Source organism: Coenobita brevimanus, chromosome 70 (assembly GCF_032717465.1).
Source record: "Coenobita brevimanus isolate Jiangsu-jjx chromosome 70, ASM3271746v2, whole genome shotgun sequence".
Lineage (NCBI taxonomy): Eukaryota > Metazoa > Arthropoda > Malacostraca > Decapoda > Coenobitidae > Coenobita > Coenobita brevimanus.
The window spans coordinates 45,531,055-45,555,972 of NC_137023.1; the positions used below are offsets into that span (position 1 = coordinate 45,531,055).

General features: G+C 41.6%; 1 protein-coding gene and 1 non-coding gene across 2 annotated transcripts in view; one reads left to right on the forward strand and one right to left on the reverse strand.

Annotated features, from left to right (window-relative positions):
- The window catches only part of LOC145406484 (constitutive coactivator of PPAR-gamma-like protein 1 homolog), a 172,033-nt gene that overhangs the window by 86,519 nt on the left and 60,596 nt on the right, over positions 1–24,918 (reverse strand). Inside the window, exons 7-9 of the mRNA XM_080277639.1 lie at positions 22,032–22,099; positions 20,458–21,034; positions 10,215–10,372 (exon numbers count right to left, since the gene is read on the reverse strand). Of these exons, the coding sequence (XP_080133765.1) occupies positions 10,215–10,372; positions 20,458–21,034; positions 22,032–22,099 (803 nt within the window). The remainder of the gene's footprint in view (positions 1–10,214; positions 10,373–20,457; positions 21,035–22,031; positions 22,100–24,918) is intronic.
- Positions 908–1,026, forward strand: LOC145406546 (5S ribosomal RNA). Its single transcript, XR_013898568.1, has one exon. It is a non-coding gene; the product is annotated as a 5S ribosomal RNA (ribosomal RNA).

Genomic DNA, 24,918 nt, shown 5'->3' on the forward strand with positions numbered 1-24,918 from the left:
AAACACTGGCATTTATATAAATGCCTTAAAACCTTAAGTGAATGATAGACATACTCTAAAATTATACAAATAATCTTCATATTACGTATACATTCTCAGCTAATCAATCAATCTCAACCTACTGCATCCAAAAATTATAATAAAAATTACTGAAGACAGCTATGGGAGACGCCAGATTATAATTCGAAGTCTACTACAGCGGGGCAGAAGCAAGATAATTATTGACTACAAGTGCAAATTATAATTATCCAAAGCCTACGCTGTTGATAGTTCCCCATGAAATTAGTTATTATACGGTAGTATTAATCAAATAATATTAAATATATGTACAGAATGATGGGGAATCGTCTTGGGTGCGAATTGTCCTGATGGCAAATCGTCCATGTTTTTATGGCAATCATAGCTTCACTGTATGTGAGGATATTTTCGCAGCTCTACACCTTTTCGTACTGTTTAGACATGCCTCCCAAGCGCCCTGCATTATCTCCAGCATTGTGGGAGCCCGCTGCAAAAAAGCAGCAGCACCGTACTCTAACATTGGAGAGGAAATTGGAAATTATAAAATGCCATGAGGAGGGGCAGGAAGTCTCGGAGATTGAGTGTGCTTTAGGCCTTGCAGCTTCCACCGTTGGGACTGTGACCAAGAAAAAGGAGATGTACAAGAAAATGGCCACCTTGTTCTCTACATCTACAGGTATTAATAACTTCTACAGGTATTGCTTACTTCAAAATAGGAGGGGTAAAGTTTAGGTGGGGGGTCCGAGGAGGTCCTGGAACGCATCTCCCCCTTTCTATGTACTGTATATTTAAATGGGGAAATTTGTTCCAATATACGAAATTTTGACTTACGAAAGTTTTTTTCAGTCCCTATCCCTTTCGTTTATCGAGGACACACTGTATGTATATATATAACGGCCATGCCACGTTGAGTACACCGCTTCCCGTCCGATCAGCGAAGTTAAGCAACGTTGGGTCTGGTTAGTACTTGGATGGGTGACCGCCTGGGAACACCAGATGCTGTTGGCATCCCTACGTGTCAAGTGGGGTTGGTGGAGGATTAGTGCCCCTCCCTGTAAAACAATTAACTCTAAGCCCTTGACCACCCCATTTGGGATACATGGTGTCTGGCAATGGATGGATGGATATATATATATATATATATATATAATTCGTGAAATACTGTGTACAAAAATAAAATATTCTAGGCGGTGCAGTGAAAATATACAATGAAAATGAAGAAATAAATATTGTATGCTAGAGAAGAAGGGTATGAAACCAGTGACAAATAGTGTAGTATACAAAAGAATGAAACAAAACAAGCATCATGAAACTGAAAGGCGTGATGAAGTTTCTATGAACACTTTCACTATGACACAGGTTGTCCTAATGTGAATAAAACCAACTGGAAGCAATAATGAAACATAGTCCACTGATCCCTTGGTTACTGCGCATAACTAGTGGCTACTTAACCCCTACACGACAGGCATCATAATGTTTTGACAGGCTCAGGACAGGCATAATCGGCAGGTGCGATATGGTGGGGGTTTTGTGGGGGGGGAAGGTGTGGAGGGGTGTGGGGATGGGGACTGGGTGCTTGGGGGAGGTGTGGGTGGGGGTGGGGGGTAGGTTCGGCATAGAGGATGATGGGTAGGGGTGGTAAGTGGGGGATCAGGAGGGGGTGCAGGGAAAAGGGTGGGGGGAAAAGGGTGGGGATGGCAGTGGAGGTAGGAGGGGTGGGGTTGTTTGGGGGGTGTGGGGGTTGGAGGGGTGGGGTTGTTTGGGGGGGGTGGGGGTTGGAGGGGTGGGGTTGTTTGGGGGTGGGAGGTGGTGGGGGTAGGGGGAGGGCAGTAGGGGGTGGAAGATAGGGGGTGGTGGGCTGTGGGAGGATGGTGGTGGGTGGTGGGGTGATGGTGGGGGGAGTGGGGGATGGTAGGGAAGCAGTTGGGGGGACTGGAGAATGTGGGGGGTGTTGGGGATGGGGGTGGGAATGGGGAGGGAAGGGTTGGTGGGAGGATGAGGGTTAGGGGTGGTAGGGGGCTATGGAGGGCATTCGGGGGACGGCAGGTGGAGTTTGGCACGGTGGGGGTTTGGGGGTGGGATGGTGGGGGGTGGTGGGGGGTAGGAGTGATGGGTGAGGGTGGGGGTGGGTGGCAGGTGGTATGTGGGTGTGGTGGTAGGGGGGTAGGGTGGGTGGCATGGGGTTAGGGGGTGGGTGAGGCATGACTGCATATGCAGACACCTGTCTCTTTTGGCCCTAGTACCCCTGGACAGCATATGTGGACACCCGTCTTTTAGGGGTTAACATGATGCATGATAATGGAATTGCGCGATAACGAACACACAGAACCTATAGGATTTATCCTGACTGGTACCAGGCACCCCAAGTACAAGCCCAAATTATCTCTTTTACAACAATTTAGACCCACTAAATACATACTGTCATAGTAAGTACCGGAAACACACATAGGCATGGTCTCATTAAGGGAAAGTGATGACAAGGGCATGATAAATGATTTAATCTGTTACCAGCTACATGTCCTTCATCAAACCCTCAACCAGCTACCGAATTGTAGACTTGTTGAGGTAAATGTATATATAGTTTTGTTTAAGCAGCAGCAACACCTTACATTTATTTTTAAAGTTTGTTTTCCACATTTTTTTTATTACAGTATTATTATGATGGTAAACTACTGCTGCAATGGTGGCAAACTATGTTTATCCTCAATGATGCCAGTGATGGACGCCATCTTGTAGTGTGCTGAAGATAGACAAACGTCACTTTAGAACGCTATTTTTGCCACAAAATTACTCATCAGTGCTGATACATCCAAAACCCAAATTTTCGTAACAACCCAACTCACTGTTATCCAGCAGTATAGTGCACACTTTCCCCCTAAAAAATTATGCTAAATAACAATAATAACAATAATCATAATAATAATAATAATAATAATAATAATAATAATAATCACTCATTTTAAATGTCAGAACCAACTTGCCTAGCCCCAGGCTCCTATGCTCCTCATGGGACAACAAAGGATTGGATGAAGGATGGATGGATGATCATAATATCTATCTACCTATTGCCAGACACCTTAATCCTGCAAGGGGTGGCCACAAACAAATCCCCTCCATGTCATCCTGTCCCCCACCATTTCACTGCCCTCCTCCCAGCTCACATTCTCCTCTCTGATATGCCTCTCCAATCCATCCCTCTATCTCACCCTCAGCCTCCCCCTCCCTCTCCCCCCCTCCACCTCACTCACATACTCTCTCCTTGTTAATCTTTTGCCTTCCATCATCTCCACATGGCCCAACCACCTCAATGCATTTCTCCTAACACTTTCTATCACATCTACATCCACACCAAAATGCTGCTTCACCTCCTCATTTGTTAGTCTGTCTCTCTGTGTAACTCCACATGCTCATCACCATCATCTGGACCTTCTTTCCGACCCTAGGGTAGGGTGAGGAGTAGCAATGTCCTGACAGCCCAAAATTGCCCAATCCAATGGGCCACGTTTCCATTCACTCATCATTCAAGCCCCAGGAATCCTGGCTCTATTGGATACGCCAAAAACATTCACCATGTTCTGTAGCTTTACACAAACGTATCCGATAGAGTCAATCTGGGCACTGCCAAGTTAAAATGGAGTGCCAAATCCCTGATAATGCACTTCTCCTCGCAACATTCTTCCAGCCAGCTCGACCTCTTGTCAGTTCCCTAGCCTCACCGACTTCCAAATCTCTCTCCCGCACACTCTCATCCACCACATCCCTCCACCTTCTCCTTGGCCTACCTTGTCTCCTCCCTCCTTCAAATTCGCTCAGATATACCTTTTTCACCACTCTGTTCTTATCCACTCTCTCCACATGACCATACCATCTCAGTACACTCTCTTTGATTCTGGTGTCCACAGACTTCCTTACTCCACATCTCTCACGACACATTATTTCTATCCACCCTCTGTACTCCACATACATTTCTCAGTGGTCCCATCTCCACTCCTCTTATTCTTTTCATTTTCATGCCACACCATAGTCTCCCATCAATGGCTTGGCTAAGTTAGGTTAGGTGTGGTTAGACCTGGTTTGGTTGACTGTGGTTAGGGCAGGTTATTTTTGGCTGGGTAGGTTATACTGTTTTGTTAGGTTAACAATTTGGGTTAAGTAAGGCTAGTGTATGAATATGTAACATTAGGCTTGTAATAATAAATTTCAGCAGATCTAAGTAGGTTTTATAAAGTCTACCATTAAACTTGAAAAACAAACACGAGTGAATTGGGATGCGCACTGACATAAGGAACAAGGGAAATTGTCAGTAAACAACCATTTACCACTGTAAAAATGATCTGAATAATACAGAAACAAACCAGAGAGGAAAGGAAGTGAATCAGTAAGGTAGTTATTACGCTTAAACTAACGTCAGAAAACCTGAGACTCTGAGTGGCTGGTTTGGTTGTACACAAAAGTTGATCAAAGAAACATTAGTTATAAACTACTCCTGAGCTTTTGAAAATTTTTGAGTACTTATCCATAATGTTTTTAATATGTTACAAGGTGGGGATGCTCACCATTCACTCACTCGATAATGCTGCTCTCAGGTGACTACCCATTCCTCTCTTCTTTCCTTCATTCTTTCCTCTTCTTTATGCCTACAGGTGACTCTACACTCCCTCTTCTGTCTTTTTTTCCTTCATTCTTTCCTCTTCCTTCTGCCTATGGATGACTCTACACTGAGTGACAAGCCAAATGGTTTCCTGTACACCAGGAAACCATTTACTATGCTTGGTGGTAACTATATGGCCAAATTATGGTGCCTGGTGGTTTGGTGGGTAATTAAGGTGCTCCCATTGGACTGAGTCTGTGCAGGTTTATATCCAAGGGGTGGCTGGGGTTTATTGCTCACGTAATGCCACTCAGGGATGAGTGAGGCTTGTTACTCTCACCTTAAATGTCAGGATCAACTTGCCTAACCCTGGGCTCCTACGCTCCTCATGGGGCAACACAGGATTAGATGATGATGATGATGATGATAAGTTTATCAAGCACAAAAATGAGCCTTACTATGTGTACAAATGAAAAAAGTATTGGCATGAATTTGACCCCGAATATTGCTGTTCACGATTTTGGGATGTGGGCAACACTTCATGGAACTCACCTTCTACCTCAGCTGTGACGACACGGATCAATGAAATAAAAGAATTCATGGCTGCAAAGTCCTGACCAATGAAAACAGCTCACTCAATTGATTTTGTAAAGTGCTGTGCCAATGTTTGCGATTCTTGGGCTCAGCACAGCTCAGGCATGCGATAACAACGTTTTTAAGCCGAAAAATGCGCTATAATGCCAGAAAGGTAGATTTTCATCTTGCAGTGACAACGTGGTGGGTTAGTGCCCCACCCCGTAAAAAGAACTAACTAAAAAAGCAAATAAAGCGCCTCGGACCCGGACGGACCATACGTTGACGACTAAGGAACGGACAAAGGACATTCTGAGAGTAGGAACGTGGAATGTGAGAGGAGTGAATGATGAAGTGAAAGAGAGAGAGATTGTCCAGGTGCTTGAGGATGCAAAAGTGGATATATGTGGATTGACTGAAACTAAATGGGAAGGTGAAAGGATGAGAGAATGGGAATACGGTGTTGGTATATGTGCGGGAGTCAGTGAGAATGAGAGGGCAAGAGAGGGAGTATGTCTAATGATAAGCAAGAAGTGGAAGGAGAATATAAGAGAGTATGGAACAGTGGGTGCAAGGATTGTATGGGTGAGGATGAAAGTAGGTATACAAGCATGGGCGATTGTATGTGTGTATGCTCCAACAGAGGATCGAGTGGCAAGAGTGAAAGATGAGTTTTGGGCGAGAGTAGAAGCATGTATGGACAAGTTTGAGAGGAGCGAGAGAGTGCTGTTGATTGGAGACATGAATGGCAAAGTCGGGAATGTACGAGTGGATGGAGTGGATGGTCAGTGGGGTGTGCCAGCGGAAGTAGATGGGAATGGTAGTGCTTTGGTGGACATCTGTGCTGGTAAGGGGTTGGCAATAGCCAACACCTACTTTAAATCATAAGATGATCCACCGGTATACATGGAGAGTAATGAGGAGGATGGATGGTGAACTTGTTGAACAAAAGGCAATGATAGACTACGTGTGTGTGGATGAGCGAATGAGAAGACAAGTGTTGGATGCAAGGGTGTGGAGAGGGTGGGGGAATGGAGTCTCGGACCATCACTTAGTGATGGCCAAGGTGGAGCTGCAAAGAAAGTGGTTGAGGAGGCGAAGGGGAAGACAGGAGGAAGCAGCTCCTGTGAGAAGAGTGGAGAAATTGCAAGATAGTGAGAAGAGGACAGAGTATAAGAGCATAGTGGAAGAAAGATTGGGAAGGTATGAGCTAGAGCAGATGGAAGGGGTGGAAGACGTATGTAAGATATTCACGGAAGAGATAAGCGCAGCGTGTGAGGCGGTTTGTGGAGTGAGGAGGAGATGCAAGGGTGTGCAAGGGACAGCATGGTGGAATGATGAGGTGAAACGAGCTGTGGAACAAAAGAAGAAGGCATATGGTGAATGGTTGGCGAGTAGAGGTAGGGGAGAAGATGAGAGAGAGAAGAGAGAGGTATATGTGAGCAGGAGAAGGGAGGTTAAGAGACTGGTGAAGGAGAGTAAGAAGAAAGTGGATGAAGAGTTTGGGAGGAATCTGAGTGTGAAATGGAGGGAGAGTAAGAAATTGTTTTGGAAGGAGGTAAAGAAAGTAAGGCAGTGTGAAAGGGGAAATAGTAGGGGAGTGAAAGATAGGAATAATAGATTGTTGGTGGAGAAGAGAGAGAAATTGAGGAGATGGAAGGAGCACTTTGAGGATTTGTTGAATGTAGAGAGTGAGAGCAGTGTGAGTATAAGTGGTTGGGGAATGGCTGGGAGAAGAAGAGATGAGAGGAGGGAGGAAGAGATCAGTAGGTCGGAAGTAGTGGAAGCAATGAAGAAGATTAAGCTGGGAAAGGCCCCAGGAATTGATGGAGTGTGTGGTGAAATGCTTTGGTATGGGGGTGAGATTGTTGTGGAGTGGATATGGAAGTTGTGTAGATTGGCTTGGGAAGAGGGAAGGGTTCCAGAGGACTGGAAATCAGGTATAATTGTTCCTCTGTACAAAGGAAAAGGGGAAAGAGAAGTATGTGGTAACCATAGGGGTATTTGCCTTCTTAGTGTGACTGGTAAAATATATGGTAGAATACTCATTGATAGGGTTAGGCATATGACAGAGGAGCTAGTTGGAGAAGAACAAGGGGGATTTAGGAAGGGAAAAGGGTGTGTAGATCAGATATTTGTTCTAAGATGTTTAGTGGAGAAGTATCTAGAGAAGGGAAGGAAAGTGTACGCTGCCTTCATGGACTTGGAGAAAGCTTATGACAGAATAGATAGGAAAGGTATGTGGAAGGTATTAAGAATATATGGAGTGGAGGGGAAATTGTTGAGTGCTGTGAAGAGTATGTACGAGGGAGCTAGGGCTACGGTGCGAGTGGATGGTGAGCTGAGTGAGTTCTTTGATCTCAATGTGGGACTGAAACAGGGGTGTGTAATGTCTCCATGGCTGTTTAATATATATATGGATGGGGTCGTAAAGGAGGTACAAGGTAGGGCAGTGGATGTGGGGGTGGCCCTAATGAATGAGGGTGAGATTTGGAAGCTTCCGGTGTTGCTGTTTGCTGATGATACAGTATTGTTGAGTGAAATGGGAGTTGCAAGGTTTGGTGAATGAATTTGGGACAGTGTGTAGGAGGAGGAAGCTGAAAGTTAATGTAAACAAAAGTAAAGTTATGGTGTTTGAGAGGAATGAAGTCACAGAGTGTGCAGTGAGGTTGGATGGTGAGGATATGGAGAATGTGAGTGCATTCAAGTACATGGGTAGTGTGATGAGTAAGGATGGAACTTTGGGGGATGAAGTACGTGAAAGGGTACAGCAGGGAAGGAAGGTTGTTGGCACACTGAAAGCAGTGATGAGAAATAGGGAGGTGAGTATGGAAGTTAAGAAGTCACTGCATGATGGTATTGTGATCCCTACCCTGACGTATGGAAGCGAGGCGTGGACCTTGCAAGAGGGGAACAAGTCAAGAGTGAGAGCAGTGGAAATGAGTTACTTGAGAGGAGCATGTGGAGTGACATGGAGGGACAGGTTGACGAATGAAGAAGTGAAGGAACGTTGTGGGGTAGATGTGGATGTGGTTGAAAAGATTAGGAGAAATACACTGAGGTGGTTTGGACATGTGGAGAGGATGGAGAATGAAAGACTGACTAAGAGGGTGTATGTAGGTGAGGTGGAGGGAGGGAGAGGGAGGGGTAGACTGAGGATGAGGTGGAGGGATGGAGTCGAGAGGTATATGAGGGAGGGGGGGGTGAGTTGGGGGGAGGGGAGTCAAATGGTGGGTGACAGAGTGACTTGGAGGCGTTTTGTCTGCAGCCACCCTTTGCGGGATTAGGGCGTCGGGCTATAGATAGATAGACAGATAGTGACAACGAAACAGATATAACCATGGGATCACAGTATAACTTCTCAAATCCAAAATACTTGGGTTCAGAGGCTTTATGGAAAATGGATTAGTTTAGAAAGTTGAGCCATTAAATTTACAGTGACAAAATCATGTAAAAAACAGCGGACAGTGCCATGAACAGTAAATGTAATGAAATACTATGCATTGGTAGTATATCAACCGTTGATGTATCTGTCTGCAAATAAAATTTTGCCTCCAAATGTGCACTGTATGAGGGTAGATAACAGCAAACCCACCCTAGTTTTTTTTTTTTTTTTTTTTTTTTTTTTAAGTGGAGTTTTTTGGAAAATGGATGTTTGGATTTGGTAATTGTACTGTACAAAAATATCATCACAGTCAGTGAAGGGTTTGAGAGAAAAAAAAAAAAAAAATCCTATGTCGCCCCAAAAGCAGCGTGGGAGCCTGGGGCTATGCAAGTTGGTCCTGACATTTAAGATGAGCAAGGAAAAATAAATAAATAAATAAATAATAATAATATTTCCTTCAACCCAAGGATACAGTTTCGATTTCATTCTTGCTCTCTCTCCCAAATTTTAATCAGCTTACAAAAGCCCTGCAGTAAAGAAGGGGTTGATGAGGGATATAACCCTTCCAGTTTAAAGACTCTCCCAAACAACTAAATAAATCTAAAGATGGCAGGAAAAGATATCCTTATACAGTAGTAGTAGTAGTAGTTGTTGTGGCATCACAATCATCTGAACATGAATCTAATGGAGTGCGGGCTAAATATGCCTTTTACCTGCAGTCCACTGTCCTCCTTTTGGGGGACAGGGAGCTGAGAGATGTTTGCATAATTCTATTGGTGTCACTGCATGAAGAGTCCCTCTCCAGCACCTGTCCTCATGGTAAACTGGTTAATATGGACAGATGGTGAGAAATGAGCAAGAATAAATGAGCAAAGGCTTGTATGAAGTTCCATGACTCAGACTCCTACATCTAACAAAGAGTAAAATGGAATTGGTTGTTACTAGAATCATCCTATGAGGATGTAAGTGATAGCTCAAGCAGGAAAGGGTGCCACTGGACCATGTTTACACTGCCTTTGGAATTTACTTAACATCTCTTCCCAAGCAACTTAATTTGTCTATTACAACTTAATTCATTCTTTTAAGTTACTGATAAAAAACACATTGATATTAATCTACATAAGTAAGGGACAGGATTTTTATGTGTAATATGCGAATCTCCAAGGAAGAAATGCTACAAAGTCTCCTCTGTTAATGAGAAAATGACTGGCTGAGAGGGCAGTAACACTGTGGGTCAATATGGTCAACAAGGTATGCACACAAAAAGTTGAACAGTTCATTATTCATAACACAAGAGGTGAGTGTAGAGGAAACAGACATGAAGTGTATACAATGCTTATGAAGAGTCAATAAGATATCTGTGTTGTCAGGAGGGCAAGTGCAACACTGAAAGAACAGCTATGATACTGAGCAAGGGTACCAATACAGTATACTGTGTTTAATGAGACTATGTGATACTGAGTAAGTGAGTGGTCCTCACTGGGCACATACCATGGCAAAAGACTGTATGAATAAAAAAGGGTGCTGGATAAACAGTCACTGTTCAGCATAAGCCAGGTGCTCCACTGCCAGAGCACAAATGGAGTTGACAGGGTGGGTGTGGTGTGGACAATACTTGTGGTGACATTGAGAGGTGCGCTAACTCACTGAGGTGTGGTTGGAGCGGTAGACCTGAGCAGCCCAAGAGACATCTGGGGTGAGACGGTAGGGGGAGGCAGCGGAGCTGTTACTGGAGGAGGATGAAGAGGACAACAGAAGGGAGGCACCTGGTGACCCAGAAGCAGTTGATCCAAGGCAGCCTCCACCTGCAATACACAAAAATATGCTTATATACTGCCTACAGGTTGAATTCCATTTTCAACCAGACATTGCTAGAGCCAAAGATTCATTAAGTGAGATAATAAAAGATCATGCAGCTTGGATTGCTGCCATAAGGTAAACTGCCACTAACACATGCATGAGTGGAAAATGTTGCATACCTAATGTTGAAAAAAAAAAAAAAAAAAAAAAAAAAATCAAGCTCACATCTCTCTCAGTTTAACAAATAGGTATCAGACTCGTATGGCATAAATGAAACTAACACAAATATGAAATGCAGAAATGGGTGAGGGTTATGTAAAGAAAATTTGATATGCAACACTGCAATTTCTCTAAAGATGTGGAGGGAGGAAGTCTCTTCATAACGGGGTAGAAGTGTGCTTAGATGGTATTATGCAATGAAAGCGGTGCTAAGAGAACATGTGAGTTTTAGTATGGGAGGTGTGGTATGTCAAGAAGGTGGATGGTTTGATAAAAGAGCATGTGAAAAAAATAAGGCATGGAATTAATGAAGCTAAGGGAATAGGGACTGAAATGGGAAGAAGTATATACCGATCAGCAAATGACAGGGTTTGAACAACCCTTTTAACTTAGTAGTTGACAAAATGGCTGACCCATTTATGTGAAGTGCACCTATAAAGACAAATGTATAAAAAGTCGAAATGGTGATGCTTAACTAGCGGAGCAAGGATTCGAAAGGGCTGAATGCTTATGTGGTCTATTTCAATGGACATGTTGCTGATAGTTCCCTCACTCTTATGCTGTCTCTGTTTCTGGATCATACCTCACACCACCTCTTTGAGTGGGAGTAAGAGTTGACATCATCATCGAATCATCATATGACGAAGATTACGACGACAACAATGAAGATGATGATGATGATGCTCCTCCATATGGAAAAAGTCAGACCATGTTCATTTGAAAATTTTGTATTAGAAGTAAACTCCACTTGACTATCCAACATATTACCTGTGTATGGGAAATGTTTCTCTCTCCACATGATTATATATACTGAAGGCATCTGCACTCGTACTGACTGCATTGAGAGCTTTATCAATACTTTACAAGAGCACATTAAGTTTCACTATTTCCAAAAACATGAAATCAAGGTAGTATGGTAAACTCTCGATATACAGAACCCTCTTTTAACAATTTTGGTTTTAATGACCACCTTGAGTTGGCCAAAAGTTTAGTTCATTTAACAAATTATATTCAATAAAAAACTGGGTGTACCTACACACACACGTGTTCCTCAGCATCCTGCAAAACGCCGCATCAGTTTTTGGATTACCAGCATCATGAGAGAAGCCATAAGCTGAGCATATAATGAGAAAAACAGCCACTTAGACCTAGCTGTATGCTACTGTGTATGATTGTACAGCCAAAAGATGTTCTATATTTAATGATCTTTGTTTGGTAAAAGCCATGAGGTCAGGGAAATTGCTAAACAGCATGGTGTTCGGTTTGAAGTCAAGGGTGTGGTACCAATTAGTTTGTTATATTGAGGGTGTATTTACTGTAAATATAAACAGCAAGCCCTTGTTTTACTGGAAAGCGAGTTTCATAAAATCCATTGCAAAACCTCTGACTGTATATCGTCAATTTCAGTATCACAGTCATGGGTATCTCTCTACTGAGACCCTGCAATGACTGTGACACAGTAAAGTGCCCAATACTGCTCATTATCAATATCGCTGAAGTCAGTGGGGAAATAATCTCACTTTCATACTCTGGGTGGTATAGGTACTGATTATTTTGCTGACTTGCCAGCGATACTATCATAGTTTGTCAATGAGAGAAATATCATTTTTTATGCTCTACAATATGCAAACTATGGATACAGGTTACAGGCTGGACAGTTATAGTAAGAAGTTTCTTACTGAATGGTTAAGATGATGAATATTATTAACAGACAACTGAGAGTGTAAAGAGCAGATGTGGAACAAGAACTGCATGAAAATACACCATGGTATAAACATACAGTATAATACAGAGTCACTCCCACTTCAACTTATGTTTTCCAATGTGCAAAATAAACTTTTATTTATTTATTCATTTTTTTTATTTTTTTAAGAGCAAGCATTTAACACACAATTAGCATGTCAACTTAGTTACTGCAATCCGAAGTAAGTTTTCAATGTGTCATATAATTAGCATAGTATTTTTAAGTCATCCAAGCCAGCAGGCAAGCCTACAAAACTATTTTCAAAATGACTTTGGCTTTGGGTTTGGCTAAAGCCAACATACGCCTGTAGGTAGTACTTCAATTTAACCTTTTCAATATGGAGATCTGTTCATGGTCTATTCTTGCTATTATTAGATGACTTTTTCAGGTTAGGAGAGCATCATAGTATGGGAGTTAAAGAAATCTGTATCTACCATTCCAGTTAAAAGTCTAGCCTGAACTCAGTGCAATGATCTGGAAATACTAAAAATAAAACTTATAATACATCACTGGACTGAGGATACTGAATTTTCCATACCATCATCACAAAGCTGTCGCTGTCTTCCTGTATAAAAGTTCCACAAGGTAAAGTAAAAAGCCATATCATCATCAACTACAACGCCAGAAAGTGGCAAATGGAAACTTTTAGTACCGTACAGTAATGTATCAATTTTTCTTAACAATGAAACAAGAGGCACCCAATGAAAATTTTACTCATATAAGTCAGTGAGGGGAGCACGGGTCAAATATCAAAGTGGCATACTTTCGCAACTTTAGCTGAGTTTAAAGAAGTTACACTATTATAAATTAAATCATGCTGTGACTCTCATACCTAATATACGTAGTATAATTTCTGAAGATAAAAATCTCATCAATTGCCCTTGAAATATCATCCATTACATGAACTGCAAGAGAAAGAGTGCACACTGTCAATAATAAAAAATAAATCAAACCAATCTATATAATAATGGACCATTGTCTGTCTGGATAAGGGTTTATCCAACTACCCCTCCTAGATGCATGGACCAATTTTGATGACACTTTGCAGGAACAATACCTATGACCACACATTCTGCATAAATGTTTTTGGTTTCAAAGTTTTGAAAACTATTTCATCACCATCATCAATCATCATCATCCAATCTTACATTGCCTCATGAGGAGTGCAGGAGCCAGGGGCTAGGCAAGTTGGTTCTGACACTTAAGATAAGAGTGACCAGCCTCACTCATCCTTGAGTGGCATTATGTGAGCAATAAACCCCAACCATCCCTTGGATATAAACCTTCCCCGGCTCAATCTGACTGGAGTGCCATAGTTACCAACTAAACCACCAGGCGCCAAAATTTGGTTACATTTTTTCTGTAATGAAATCAAGTCCTTCTACTTCAAGCCTTGCTGAATACCTAGCTTATTCATACATATTTAGATAATTTCAAAGTTCCAGAAAATAATCAGTGTGACAGACCAAACGTGTATAAGCTGCCACGGGTGACCTTATGGAAGCAAAGTAAGCCCTCGATATACCACACCCTCTTTTAAAGAACTTTGGTTTTAACAACCACCTTGAGCTGGCTAAACTTTATGCTCATTTAACTAAATCTGTTCAATAAAAGAATGGATGCGTGGGAAACACCAACCAGTGTGGTGTCCATACACACACACACAGAGACACGCATGCACACCCATGCTCTTTCACATCCTGCATGACACCCCATCAGTCTCTGGGCAACTAGCATCGTAAGAAGAACCATAAATAGAGCATTTACTGAGAAAATGAGCCATTTAGACCTAGCTGTATGTTACTGTGTATGACTGTATGGCCAAATGATGCTCTATATTTAACAATCTTTGTTCAGTAAAAGCCACGATGCCTGGGAAATTACCAAACAGCATGGTGTTTGGTTTTAACGTCATGGGTCTGGTACCAACTACAGTACAATCCCAGCAATCCGGTATCCAGACAAACGGAATACTCAGAACAACGGGAAAATTCAAGGGCTGGTAAAAATGTCAGTAAGTTATAACTGTGCGCCAATTTGAATGGACCGCCAAACCGCCGTTTGATTGTGTCACGCAAGGCTGGGGGAAGTCAGACAAAGCGAGGTGAAGGCATTTCCGGCTGATGTAAATCCCTAGCAAATCCTCTTAACCACCCTTCCTCTCCCCCTCTTTCCCCTACTTGAATTCAGTCATCCTCCACACCCTCCAAAAATCACCAGTCTGCGTTTTGCCACCAGACAGTAAACAAGGTCTCTTTCTATTGTGTTCCTCTGACAGACGGTAATTTGTACACTCCAAAATGCCTAAAGTGCAAACTAAATGTAAGCGTATTGTGCTTACCTTGAAACAGAAGCTGGACATATGCAACAGACTTGAAAAAGGTGAACATTATAAAACACTAATGGCTGAATATAAATGTTAATAGGAATGAAAGTTTACTTTGTTGGAAGAAAAATAAATAAACAATATGCCTGCATTTCATAAGTACATCATTTATTTTATTTTCTGCAAAACAGCTGAGTGGCAGGTGAGGGGTGGAGTGATGGAGGTCAGGTAGGGAAGAAGAAGAACAGTCGGAAACGTAAACAAACTCACGTGGGGGCACAGGTGTTGTGATAATTCTACAATGCAGTCTTAACACATCATCAGTTCACTAATAAATGTTCAAGCTTTTATTTCTTTATTTCATTTTTCAATTTTTATGAGTACAGTACATATAATGAATACAGTAATTCGGTAAACAATGGACTGGTGTAATTTGCAGTACTGCAAATTGCGGCGGTGGCTCAATCGGTAGAGAGGAGGCCTGCAGTCCTTACGGACCCAGGTTCGAATCCCGGCTGGGGCAGGGAACAGTTTAAGGATTTGAATTTCATTAAATCAGGCTTTACTGATCTACCAGAAGACCCGCCGACATGTCGTAAAAATACCCCCGCTAATACCAATACATCAGTCCTGTATGAGACAGCCCTAGCATGTATTCAATATGGACGGTGGGTGTTAGCGCCGAAGTGGTGACATGTAGAGGTGTATGGTATGTAGGAGGACTGCTGGGCCTTGATAGCAGGCTGTGAAGCCTATGCCCAGAGTCGGACACATAAAAAAAAAAAAAAAAAAAAAAAAAAAAAAAAAACACGTGCGTTATGACCATGGTGTGTGTTTACAAGGCAGTTTTTCAGGCGGAATCTCTTAGTGTAACCCCTAATGTGACTGGTGAGTACCTGAACTGTATTTACTGCTGTGATAGCCTTTGTATAGATTTGACTTGAAAATCAGAAATACGGGAAAAATCTGTAACCGGGAAGGTAAATTCCCCAAGCCACCCGGTTAACTGGGATTGTACTGTAGTTTGTTATATCAAGGGTGTAGTGTACTGTATTTATAAAACTGAACATATAATGACCTGGTCAATGCCCTAATTTATGACAGTAACTTCGCAAGCATGGGAGGTTATACAGAATACTGTATGTCTAACCTTTCTGCTTCAGTGCTAAATACAACGTAATGTGCGAAGCAGGTATATAAGTGTTCCACAAATGTTAGTTGCAAATTAAGATCTTACTTATCCCTTCACCCACTCTGCTTTAATAGTAAGGGTGTCAGTCCCATATTACTCTCTTTGAGGTGTAGAGGCTGATGACACTACTGTAGTCTACATCACATTTTATGGATATTCAGGCAGTATCAATCAATTTCCCACCTATCAATCAGGTCAATAAAACTTTGCAACTCCTAACTGTAAACTATTTGCAATGCAACATAAAATCATCTCTTCTACAGTTAGGACTTCTAAAAAATAATAATAATAATAATAATAAAAAAAAAAAAACTATAAGCCTAGTTCATGCTCACAGCACATCACTGAAGTACTGTAATATATGTTACTTAGCTACACTCACTAAAGATGATGTACAGGTGAACAGCATATTGTACTGCTTGTACAATATTTATCAAATCATCATCATCATCACGATCATCATCCAGACCTCCTTTCCCGCCCAACGGCAGGGTGAGGAGTAGCAACGTCCAGACAATCAAAGTCTGCCTAATTTAATAGGCCACACTTCCAATCACTCATCACTCAAGCCCTTGAAATCCTGGCTCCATCAGATATGTCAAAAAGATTTCACCACATTCAGTAGTTTCACATGTACCTATCTGATAGAGCCAATCCAAATGCTGTCACATTAAAAAGGTTGCCAAATCCCTGGTTATGCACTTCTCAGCAAAAAATTCATCCATCCAGCACAGTCTCTTATCTGTCACTTAGCCTGACCAACTTCCATACCTCTCTTCCTCACACATTCATTCACCATATCCCTCCACCTTCTTCTTGGCCTACTTCGCCTTCTCCCTCCTTTAATTCACTAAGATATATCTTTTTCACCACTCTATTGTCATCCATTGTCTCCACATGACCAAACCATCTCAGTACACTCTCTTCAATTCTGGTGTCCACAGACTTCCTCACTCCACATCTTTCACATATCACATTATTCTGTATCCTATACACTCTCTGTACTCTACATACATTCCTCAGCAGATACATCTCCACTGCTCTTACCCTTTTCATTTTCATGCCACACCATAGTCGGACATCTGTATGTTAAAGTTAGCACTAACACTCCTTCATGTATGCCTAGCACAGCAGCAATACTCAAGCCTCTGTTTCTTATCAAGGCCTTCATAGCACCAGCCACTTTCCTTCCTTGCGTCACTCTACTTTCCACTTCTTGTGCACATTTTCCTCTCTTTTCTATCACAGTATCCAGGTATTTGAACTGTCTCACCAATTCCAGTCTCTCTCCATTCACTGTAACATCACACTGGGAGTCACCTTCTTCCTCGATTACCAGCACTTTACTCATTTCTACATTTATTCTCAAGGCATGATGCTCACAGACATCTACAAAACTCTGCACTAATCTACTAAGCTCTTGTCTGGTATTTGCAAGTAACACTGCATCATCAGCATACAACAAATTTGAGATATTTCATCCATCACCAATCATTTCCAATGCCATCCCTCTCTCCATTACTCGTGTTTCTACTTCTCTCATCACGCCATCCATATATATATTGAACAACCACGGGGGCAACACGCAACCTTGTCACATGCCCTTACTGATCGTGAACCATTCACTCAGATGCACATTTACCCTTACACGTGCCTCACTACCATCATACAAATTCTTGACAGCACCTAGCAGCTTACCATCTACACCATGCATGCACAAAACCTTCCACAATCATTCTCTGTCTACATTGTCGTGTGCTTTTTCTTGATCCATAAATGCCATAAACACCTTAATGTCCTTCTCACATGCCTTTTCCACTATCTGTCTCTACAAATATCTGCTCCACACATCCTCTGCCACTCCAAAGCCACCTTGTTCATCACTCACTAGGACTTCTGATATCTCTCTTACTTTCTATACAACAATTCTTCCATATATCTTCCCTACAACACTCAACAGACTTATGCCACGATAATTCTTGCACTCACTTCGTTCACCTTTATTTTTGAGTTTATCAAATACTTAAGAATATTAGTCCGCCTCAAAAAGGGCAAATCCAAGACGAGACTCACTATCATATTGCTAAAATTATATTTCTTTTTTTTTGCTTTAATAAGGACTTAAGTTTCCAGCCCATATAAAACTATCAGCTATACCATAGTCCCTCTCAGTCTGAGGGGGAAAAAGTAAGATGAGACTCACAATCATACTGCTAATATTATATTTCTTTTTTTTGTGCTTTAATAAGGGTTTAAGTTTCCAGCTCATATAAAACTATCAGCTACACCATAATCCCTCCTAGTCTGGGGGGGAAAAAAGTGTACTGCCATTTAAACTGACCTCTGTCTGATGAACATCACTATTTTCGCTGTTGCTGAACATGGGCACTCAAGAGTTTCCTGTGCTCAAGGATACTGGTAACATATTCTTATGCCAAGTACTTGTAGTTTTACTGTACACCAGTGAGCCTGGTTACTGAGCCATGACGTAGGACACACTCCCACTGGTATTCATGATCTTAATGCATGTCATGAAAAACAAATTTAAGAGGGCTAGATCATCAGCCAGATCAAGAGAAACTAATTAATTTCACACCTGAATTCTTGTTCAAAAATTCTTATCCAATAAAGTTTACAAAAAGGCCTTTTCTTCCAAACTGTAAATTCAAAACACATTACACACTTGCCACTGAAAAAGTCACTATGGAAACTAGCACTTGACTGAATAATTAACAAGAATTTTTACAAACTCCAAAATCAAACATGAGGAAAGCTTAACCCGGCAGCTGCGACATACATCACATGATTGAAAACTTGTAGGTGCTATGTACATCACATCAGCAAGTTTTTTTTTAAATGGGCGCACCACACATTTCTCCCATATGTCCTCATTACTTCATCACGGCTGAACTCCTATACTTTTCCATGCTCTCTTTAATTTCATAGAGCAAGAATTATTTCTGAGAGAAAAATTTCATCCTGTTCCTTTTTGCTCATGGGGGGGGGGGGGTAGACCAGGAAACCTAATGCCGCAGTTGTCAGATTAAATGACAATTATCCAGCGGTGACAAAATGAATTTATTACCATAACCATCAGTTGGCCATACAGTACATACATACACGGTACTGTACTGTCAATTAAGGGTCATGCATGATGTAACTTAAAGTGGAAGCATCATCATCAAGATGCTGTAATTCTTAATGTTTTGTATTATGATGTGGACGTGCAGAATAGGATTAAGCATAAATTATCATACTTTGACAACTGTAACCTTGCAAAGTCAGAAAACATTAATGCATGGATATCTACCTCTGCATACCATATTCTGTTCAAATAAGTACAGGTAATACCATTGCATTTTAAATGACATTAATTCATCCATATACAAAGACAAAATGAAATGTAACACCCAGGCTGATGCATGCAAGCATGTTGGAGTATTTATAAACAATATGAATACAGTAATTTCCCATTTATCATTTATCCGGATATCCCCTGTCCATACGATACATAACCAGTGCACTGTGATGTGGCTGTATCAAACCATTATATGTACATTCTTCCATATTATCTGGATAATATGCTCGCATCCGAGTGGAAATTATGACCGAACATTTTCGCCCACCTGGGCGGGAATAGCCTGGTAACGCCACTCTGTCTGGCTCTGTAGTTCACCTAATGTCTGCTAGAGACCCCCTCAGCCATTCACAGTTCCCGCATGTCAATTGCGTAGCGAGCACCTCCTCTCATATAGTTGTTATGGCAGCGCACATGGTGGCTTTTGTGGTTGTTCCCTACCTGCTTCAGGCCTTGCTATTCCTTGCATGACTCTTTCTTGGGTGTATGATGATGGCCCCTGCATCACAGAAAAGAAAGAGGGTAGTGATGACTCTGGAGAAGAAGTGATAGATCCTGAGTCGGACAAGCGGGATGGTTGACTTCCCGCATCTTAATGGAGTACAACCTGGCCTGCTCAACCCTCCATGACGCGGTATTTGCTTTGCTGAGGTTTATAGGTCAGCTTGACCAAACAGAGTAGTGTAAAACAAGAGGAACAAATGTTGTAAGATGTACTGTAGTGGCCTTTTACAATGGCTGTCAAAGTTATGTATGAAGGGGGGTCAGGAGAGAAGTCCATTACCCGGATGGATCCACTTTGTGGACATGCCTCTGGCATTTTTATCCCAGATAAACAGGAGATTACTGTACTACATAATAAACTAGTATGTGCACACACACTGAGTAGCTACCAAAGTTTTAAAAAAAAACATACAGTACTGGTATTTGTGCTTAAATAACTCTAGAGGGGAAAAATATTAGTGCCTTTAGTGTTCTGTGCAAGCATACAGTATATGACAACCAATTTCAATGATGAATTAATAATTAACACCAATGAAAATAAAAATATCTAATGGTGATACTGTAATAGTTTTTGTAGGATCAAACAATGTATGGTAAGTGAATAAATCATTCTTTAAAAAGGAAAACTATGCTGAGTCGGAAAAGTACGAAACTAAGAATTTTAAAGTCTTAGGCTGCAAAACTGTACTGCCTGGCGCCACCTGAGTGTGGTGCATGGCGAGGCTACGAGGATGTTGTGATACTAACATAATATACCTGAGTCGTGGTCGTGGTCGTCCAGCTCTGCAGCCTGCACTGTCAGGTCTCCCTTCCTCTGAGGCTCCTCCTCCCCTTCGTCCTCTGCACACCCGCTCTCCTTCTCGCTCACTTTCTCGTCCTTTCCTGCTTCCCTCTCCCTACTGTGGTTATTATCCTTTCCATTCTCCTCTTCCTCCTCCTCCTGTCCTTCATCATCAGCCTCCTCCCCCTCCTCGTCATCCCCTGTGACCACTATAGTGAACCCTCCCAAGCGTGATTCAAGGGCTTGCTCTAGCTGGGCTGCATCTGGCGAGAGGGACCCACTGCCACTGCCCCCTCTACTGCTGCTCTGGGGCGGGCTTCCAGGTCCAGTCACCTCTATCACGATCTGTGGGGGTGCCACTAGACCACACCCTGTGGTTCCTCCTCCCTCTACCACTACATTTCCATTTTTGTTTCCCTCGATGTTATCACCATTTTCTCTCTCTGGGACGACTGCCAAAACAGGAGGAGAGAGACCAAGGGTGCCACTAGCTCCTCCACTGGCCCTTCTTGAAGAATCAAGTCTGCCAGGGCCTTCTGAGTGCTGTAGAAGTCACCCCTTACCTATTAAGCCAGCATTTGCATCCCACCAAATTTACTACACTCAATACCACACAAGTTCACTGCACAAAGCACTACTCCAAGGTCAACCACTCAGAGATAATTAGTGGACCAGTCATAGCATAAAACTGCATACCAGCCACAACTCTAATACACATCAATACACACCACAAACTGTCTATGAAGCTACTGCTTTTCACACACTTTGTGTATTGAAAACACCATAAGAGTAACTTCTTTTACATGGTCTTCTCAAAATTTTCATGCACAACAAAACACAAAACACCTGGCATCAGTGACACTCCACAACTGTTCAAAGCAGCCAATACAGCAACATTTTCAAAACAATGGGGATAATACCTAGGTCCACTCCTATAAGAAAGGTCAGGATTTTTATGCACTTCTATGGGGTTTTCTGAAAAGGTAATATCAATAAGGCTTCATGAAAATGATTAGATTTTACCGCTCTCCTGAGATATGCTAGGTGTTAATTCTGATTTGAAGTCTGCTGCTCCAAATCCTCTTTAAATATTCAAAATGTAAGAACAGTAAATAACCTCAAATGCCACACTTTATATAGTACTAATAACTCTTTGTAAAACCTGCAACACTTTGCCAATAACCTGATTAAAAAGCTGTCCTACAGAATACTACTGGCCACTACAAGCAAGGTACCAGTACTAGTGGAAACACTTTTTTTTTTTTTTTTTTTTAACCAATTCCAGGGACATCTTTTAAATTTTATTCTTGCCCAATCTCTGGTCAATTTTATTCAGCTTAGGACTGACTTTTCAAACTGAAGGAGTTAAATATTGCCTTGATAAACCCCTTTAACACAAAAGACCCCTCCTAAGATGAGTAAAATGATATGATAGAAACAAGAATAAAGTGAAAAGGACATGACCTGGATTCAAGGAGTCAACGATAAAGAATGGAGACATGAATGAATGAATGAGATGTCTGTGGGAAGAATACATTACCTTGTGGTCATGAAGATCTGGCCTGTGCATGATGTGTTGGTGATGTCGGGGCCCACCATCTCTTCTCCCTGCAATTACAACACATGAGCACATTAACTCCTTGAATACCATACTATATTTTTCTCTCCTCCCTCTCATTAAGGGTATGAATATATTCACTCCATTACAATAATGTCTATTATATTCCATTCTTCCTTTCATCCTCTTATATTCTTCATTTATGCTTCTCACATTCCACACTGCCAAATGAAGCTGCCTATTTCTCCCAGGCCTTTGGCAGGCAAAAGGATCTTCCATGGTTCACGGCTGGGTTAAGGGGGGGCAGGAGACAATAATACAGTACTTAAAATCAGACTATAAGGAAAGGATGACTAAAAAAAAAGTACATTGACCAATTTAACATACTTCAGTCAGTGATATGGCTCAGTAAAGAGCTGCCAACTTGTAGCCATGATAAAATGGATTATTAATGCCACAGTAACCATTTAATACTGTACATCTAATTCAGTAAGTTATGTTGTGGCTCCAGACTTTTGTGGACACAAATCCAGTGAACTGCAGGTTGAAGTATTCCTTCACCTGTAATCGACCATCTCTTATTGGGGGAATTGGGAGGAAGCTGAAGGATGTTTGTACTGTGTAACTAGTTGGCAGAGCTGCCAGGTTACTGTGATCTCACATGTATAGGCATCATCCTCCAGCACCAATGAGTTAAAATTGATGGCTAGCAAAGATAAGTGCAAAAATAACTTTATCAGTTACTGATGAATACACAGCAACAGAAAAGCAAAAGCACCCACTAAATTTGTCAAACAGATATCCCCCATTGCCTGTCAGGCTCTGGGAGTAACGTCTCAAGAGGAAGGCACAAATTCTGAACTATTCCTTGTGTTGTAATGCTGCCAATCTGTGTTTAGTTTTTGATGATGGTTAAAAACAGTACAAAAAACTCAGTACAATGTCTAAATTTTTATATATTTTTCTTTGAAAAAATATTTTTATTGTAAAGCAATCTGATTTATCCCCTTCAAATTATGATCGATAATGATCATGATTAAAATCCTTTAATTTCAATCATGCCAACTCTTTTTTTGTACAGCATAAGAAAAATTTGCTAACACTCCACTGTCAGTATTGTCTCCTGCATGCCATATTTCTCATTCCTCCCTAAACGATAAAGTACCATACAGTACAGCTGGGTAATGGTGTCAAGTCTGGGATAACTACGTCACCTATCTGAATGAGTCCATTACACGAGTGGTTGCCAAAATATGTAGTACTTATTAAATACAGACATTTGGAATTTAATCACTACTCTGTGTTCTACATAATCCATAAATTTCATAATTTTTATGTGATTACTATATAACTTTTTAGAGGAAAATGTTTAATATGAGTTTTTTACTGGGAAACACAGCATTGTGGTTCTAAATGAATAAAGCTGCCAGTATACCTCAAAATTCTATCTATCTACTGCCAGATGCCATGATCCCATAAGGGGTAGCTGTTTGTCTTTTAGCCATTTTACAGGGAGGGGTACTGACCTTCTGCCAACCCACTTGTTGACATGCGGGGAATGCTGTCAGTAATTGTGGACAGAATAAGGTATGTTACAGCAAACAAGTGAATCTGCAGCTTTTAGCATTTAGTGTGTCCAAGTACTCCTCAACTTACATAATAAATTGGTTCCTGCAGCTCATATGTAGGTCGAATTTTTACATAAGTCCATCAGACCAAACACATGTGGCACATTACTCATTCTCCCTCCTCTTTATACTCTCTTAACCCCTTAACTACGGGGCGTCACTTTTGTGACGCTCGGGTGCAATGGATCATACCGCGGGGCGTCACTTTTGCGATTCTGTGTTATTTTCAATTCGCCCGGGCTTTCATGTGGTTGCTTGTATCATCTGTCTGTTCTGCCAGTGTCCAACAATAGTGCTGCTAATGTCATCTGCACTCCCATCCATTGTTGACAATTTAGCCATTTCTCCCCATTCTTGACTCCTCTCCCTAACTCCCCTCCATTACCCTCTCCTTCCACCTGCCCCAGCTGTGCCATGCTACGCAAATCTTGCCCAGATTTTTGCACTCATTTCATCCATTGAAATGAGCCCTATGCCCTATTCTTATACAAAATAATATACTGTATATAAAAAAGAAAAAAAGTAATTGATAGTGCCATACACCTGGAATTGGCTAATTATCACCTGGCAACACCCCACGTGCACTCGTTCGCTAATTTTCCCTGTTTATTTTCCCTTGAAAGATGCCGTATGACCTGTTCTCGTAATAAAAATATATATAAAAAAGGAAGGGAGAAGCCTAAGTGATATTTACATTCACCTGGGACTACCTAATTTATTATGTATTGTCTAGATTTCCTTCCAATCATCTCACAGCATATAAATTAGCAGCTGTCACCACGCTGACGTTGTCAACCCTTGGCAGCCCTATATCCGCCTCGTCATTCAGTTCAGTGTTGTCTCCTGAGATGAAACCACGTCGCACTCGCGCCCCTCCATTTCCGCCGCTTCTAGAGGGCCCTGTGACCTCTACCCCTACTAAACCTCGTGTGGGAAGGGGTAAAGGACTAAGTGACTCTGCTGTGGAACGTGAACTGGCTAATTTATCCATGATAATGATGGACAGTGACTACAATCTTTCTGGTGAATCGCGTGATGAGCCAGTGGAGGAAATGGTGATAAACTCCCAGTACCAGTGCTTCAGTGGCTCCATGGGAAAGGAGCCCTTAGTTACTGCAAGTGACAGTGTATAACATAGTGTAAATAAAATAGAAAATGTAAATAGAAATGTAAATAATTACTAATATAAGAATATGAGTACAAATACTTGGAGTAATGACAGTGAAAGTGAATGCTTTGCT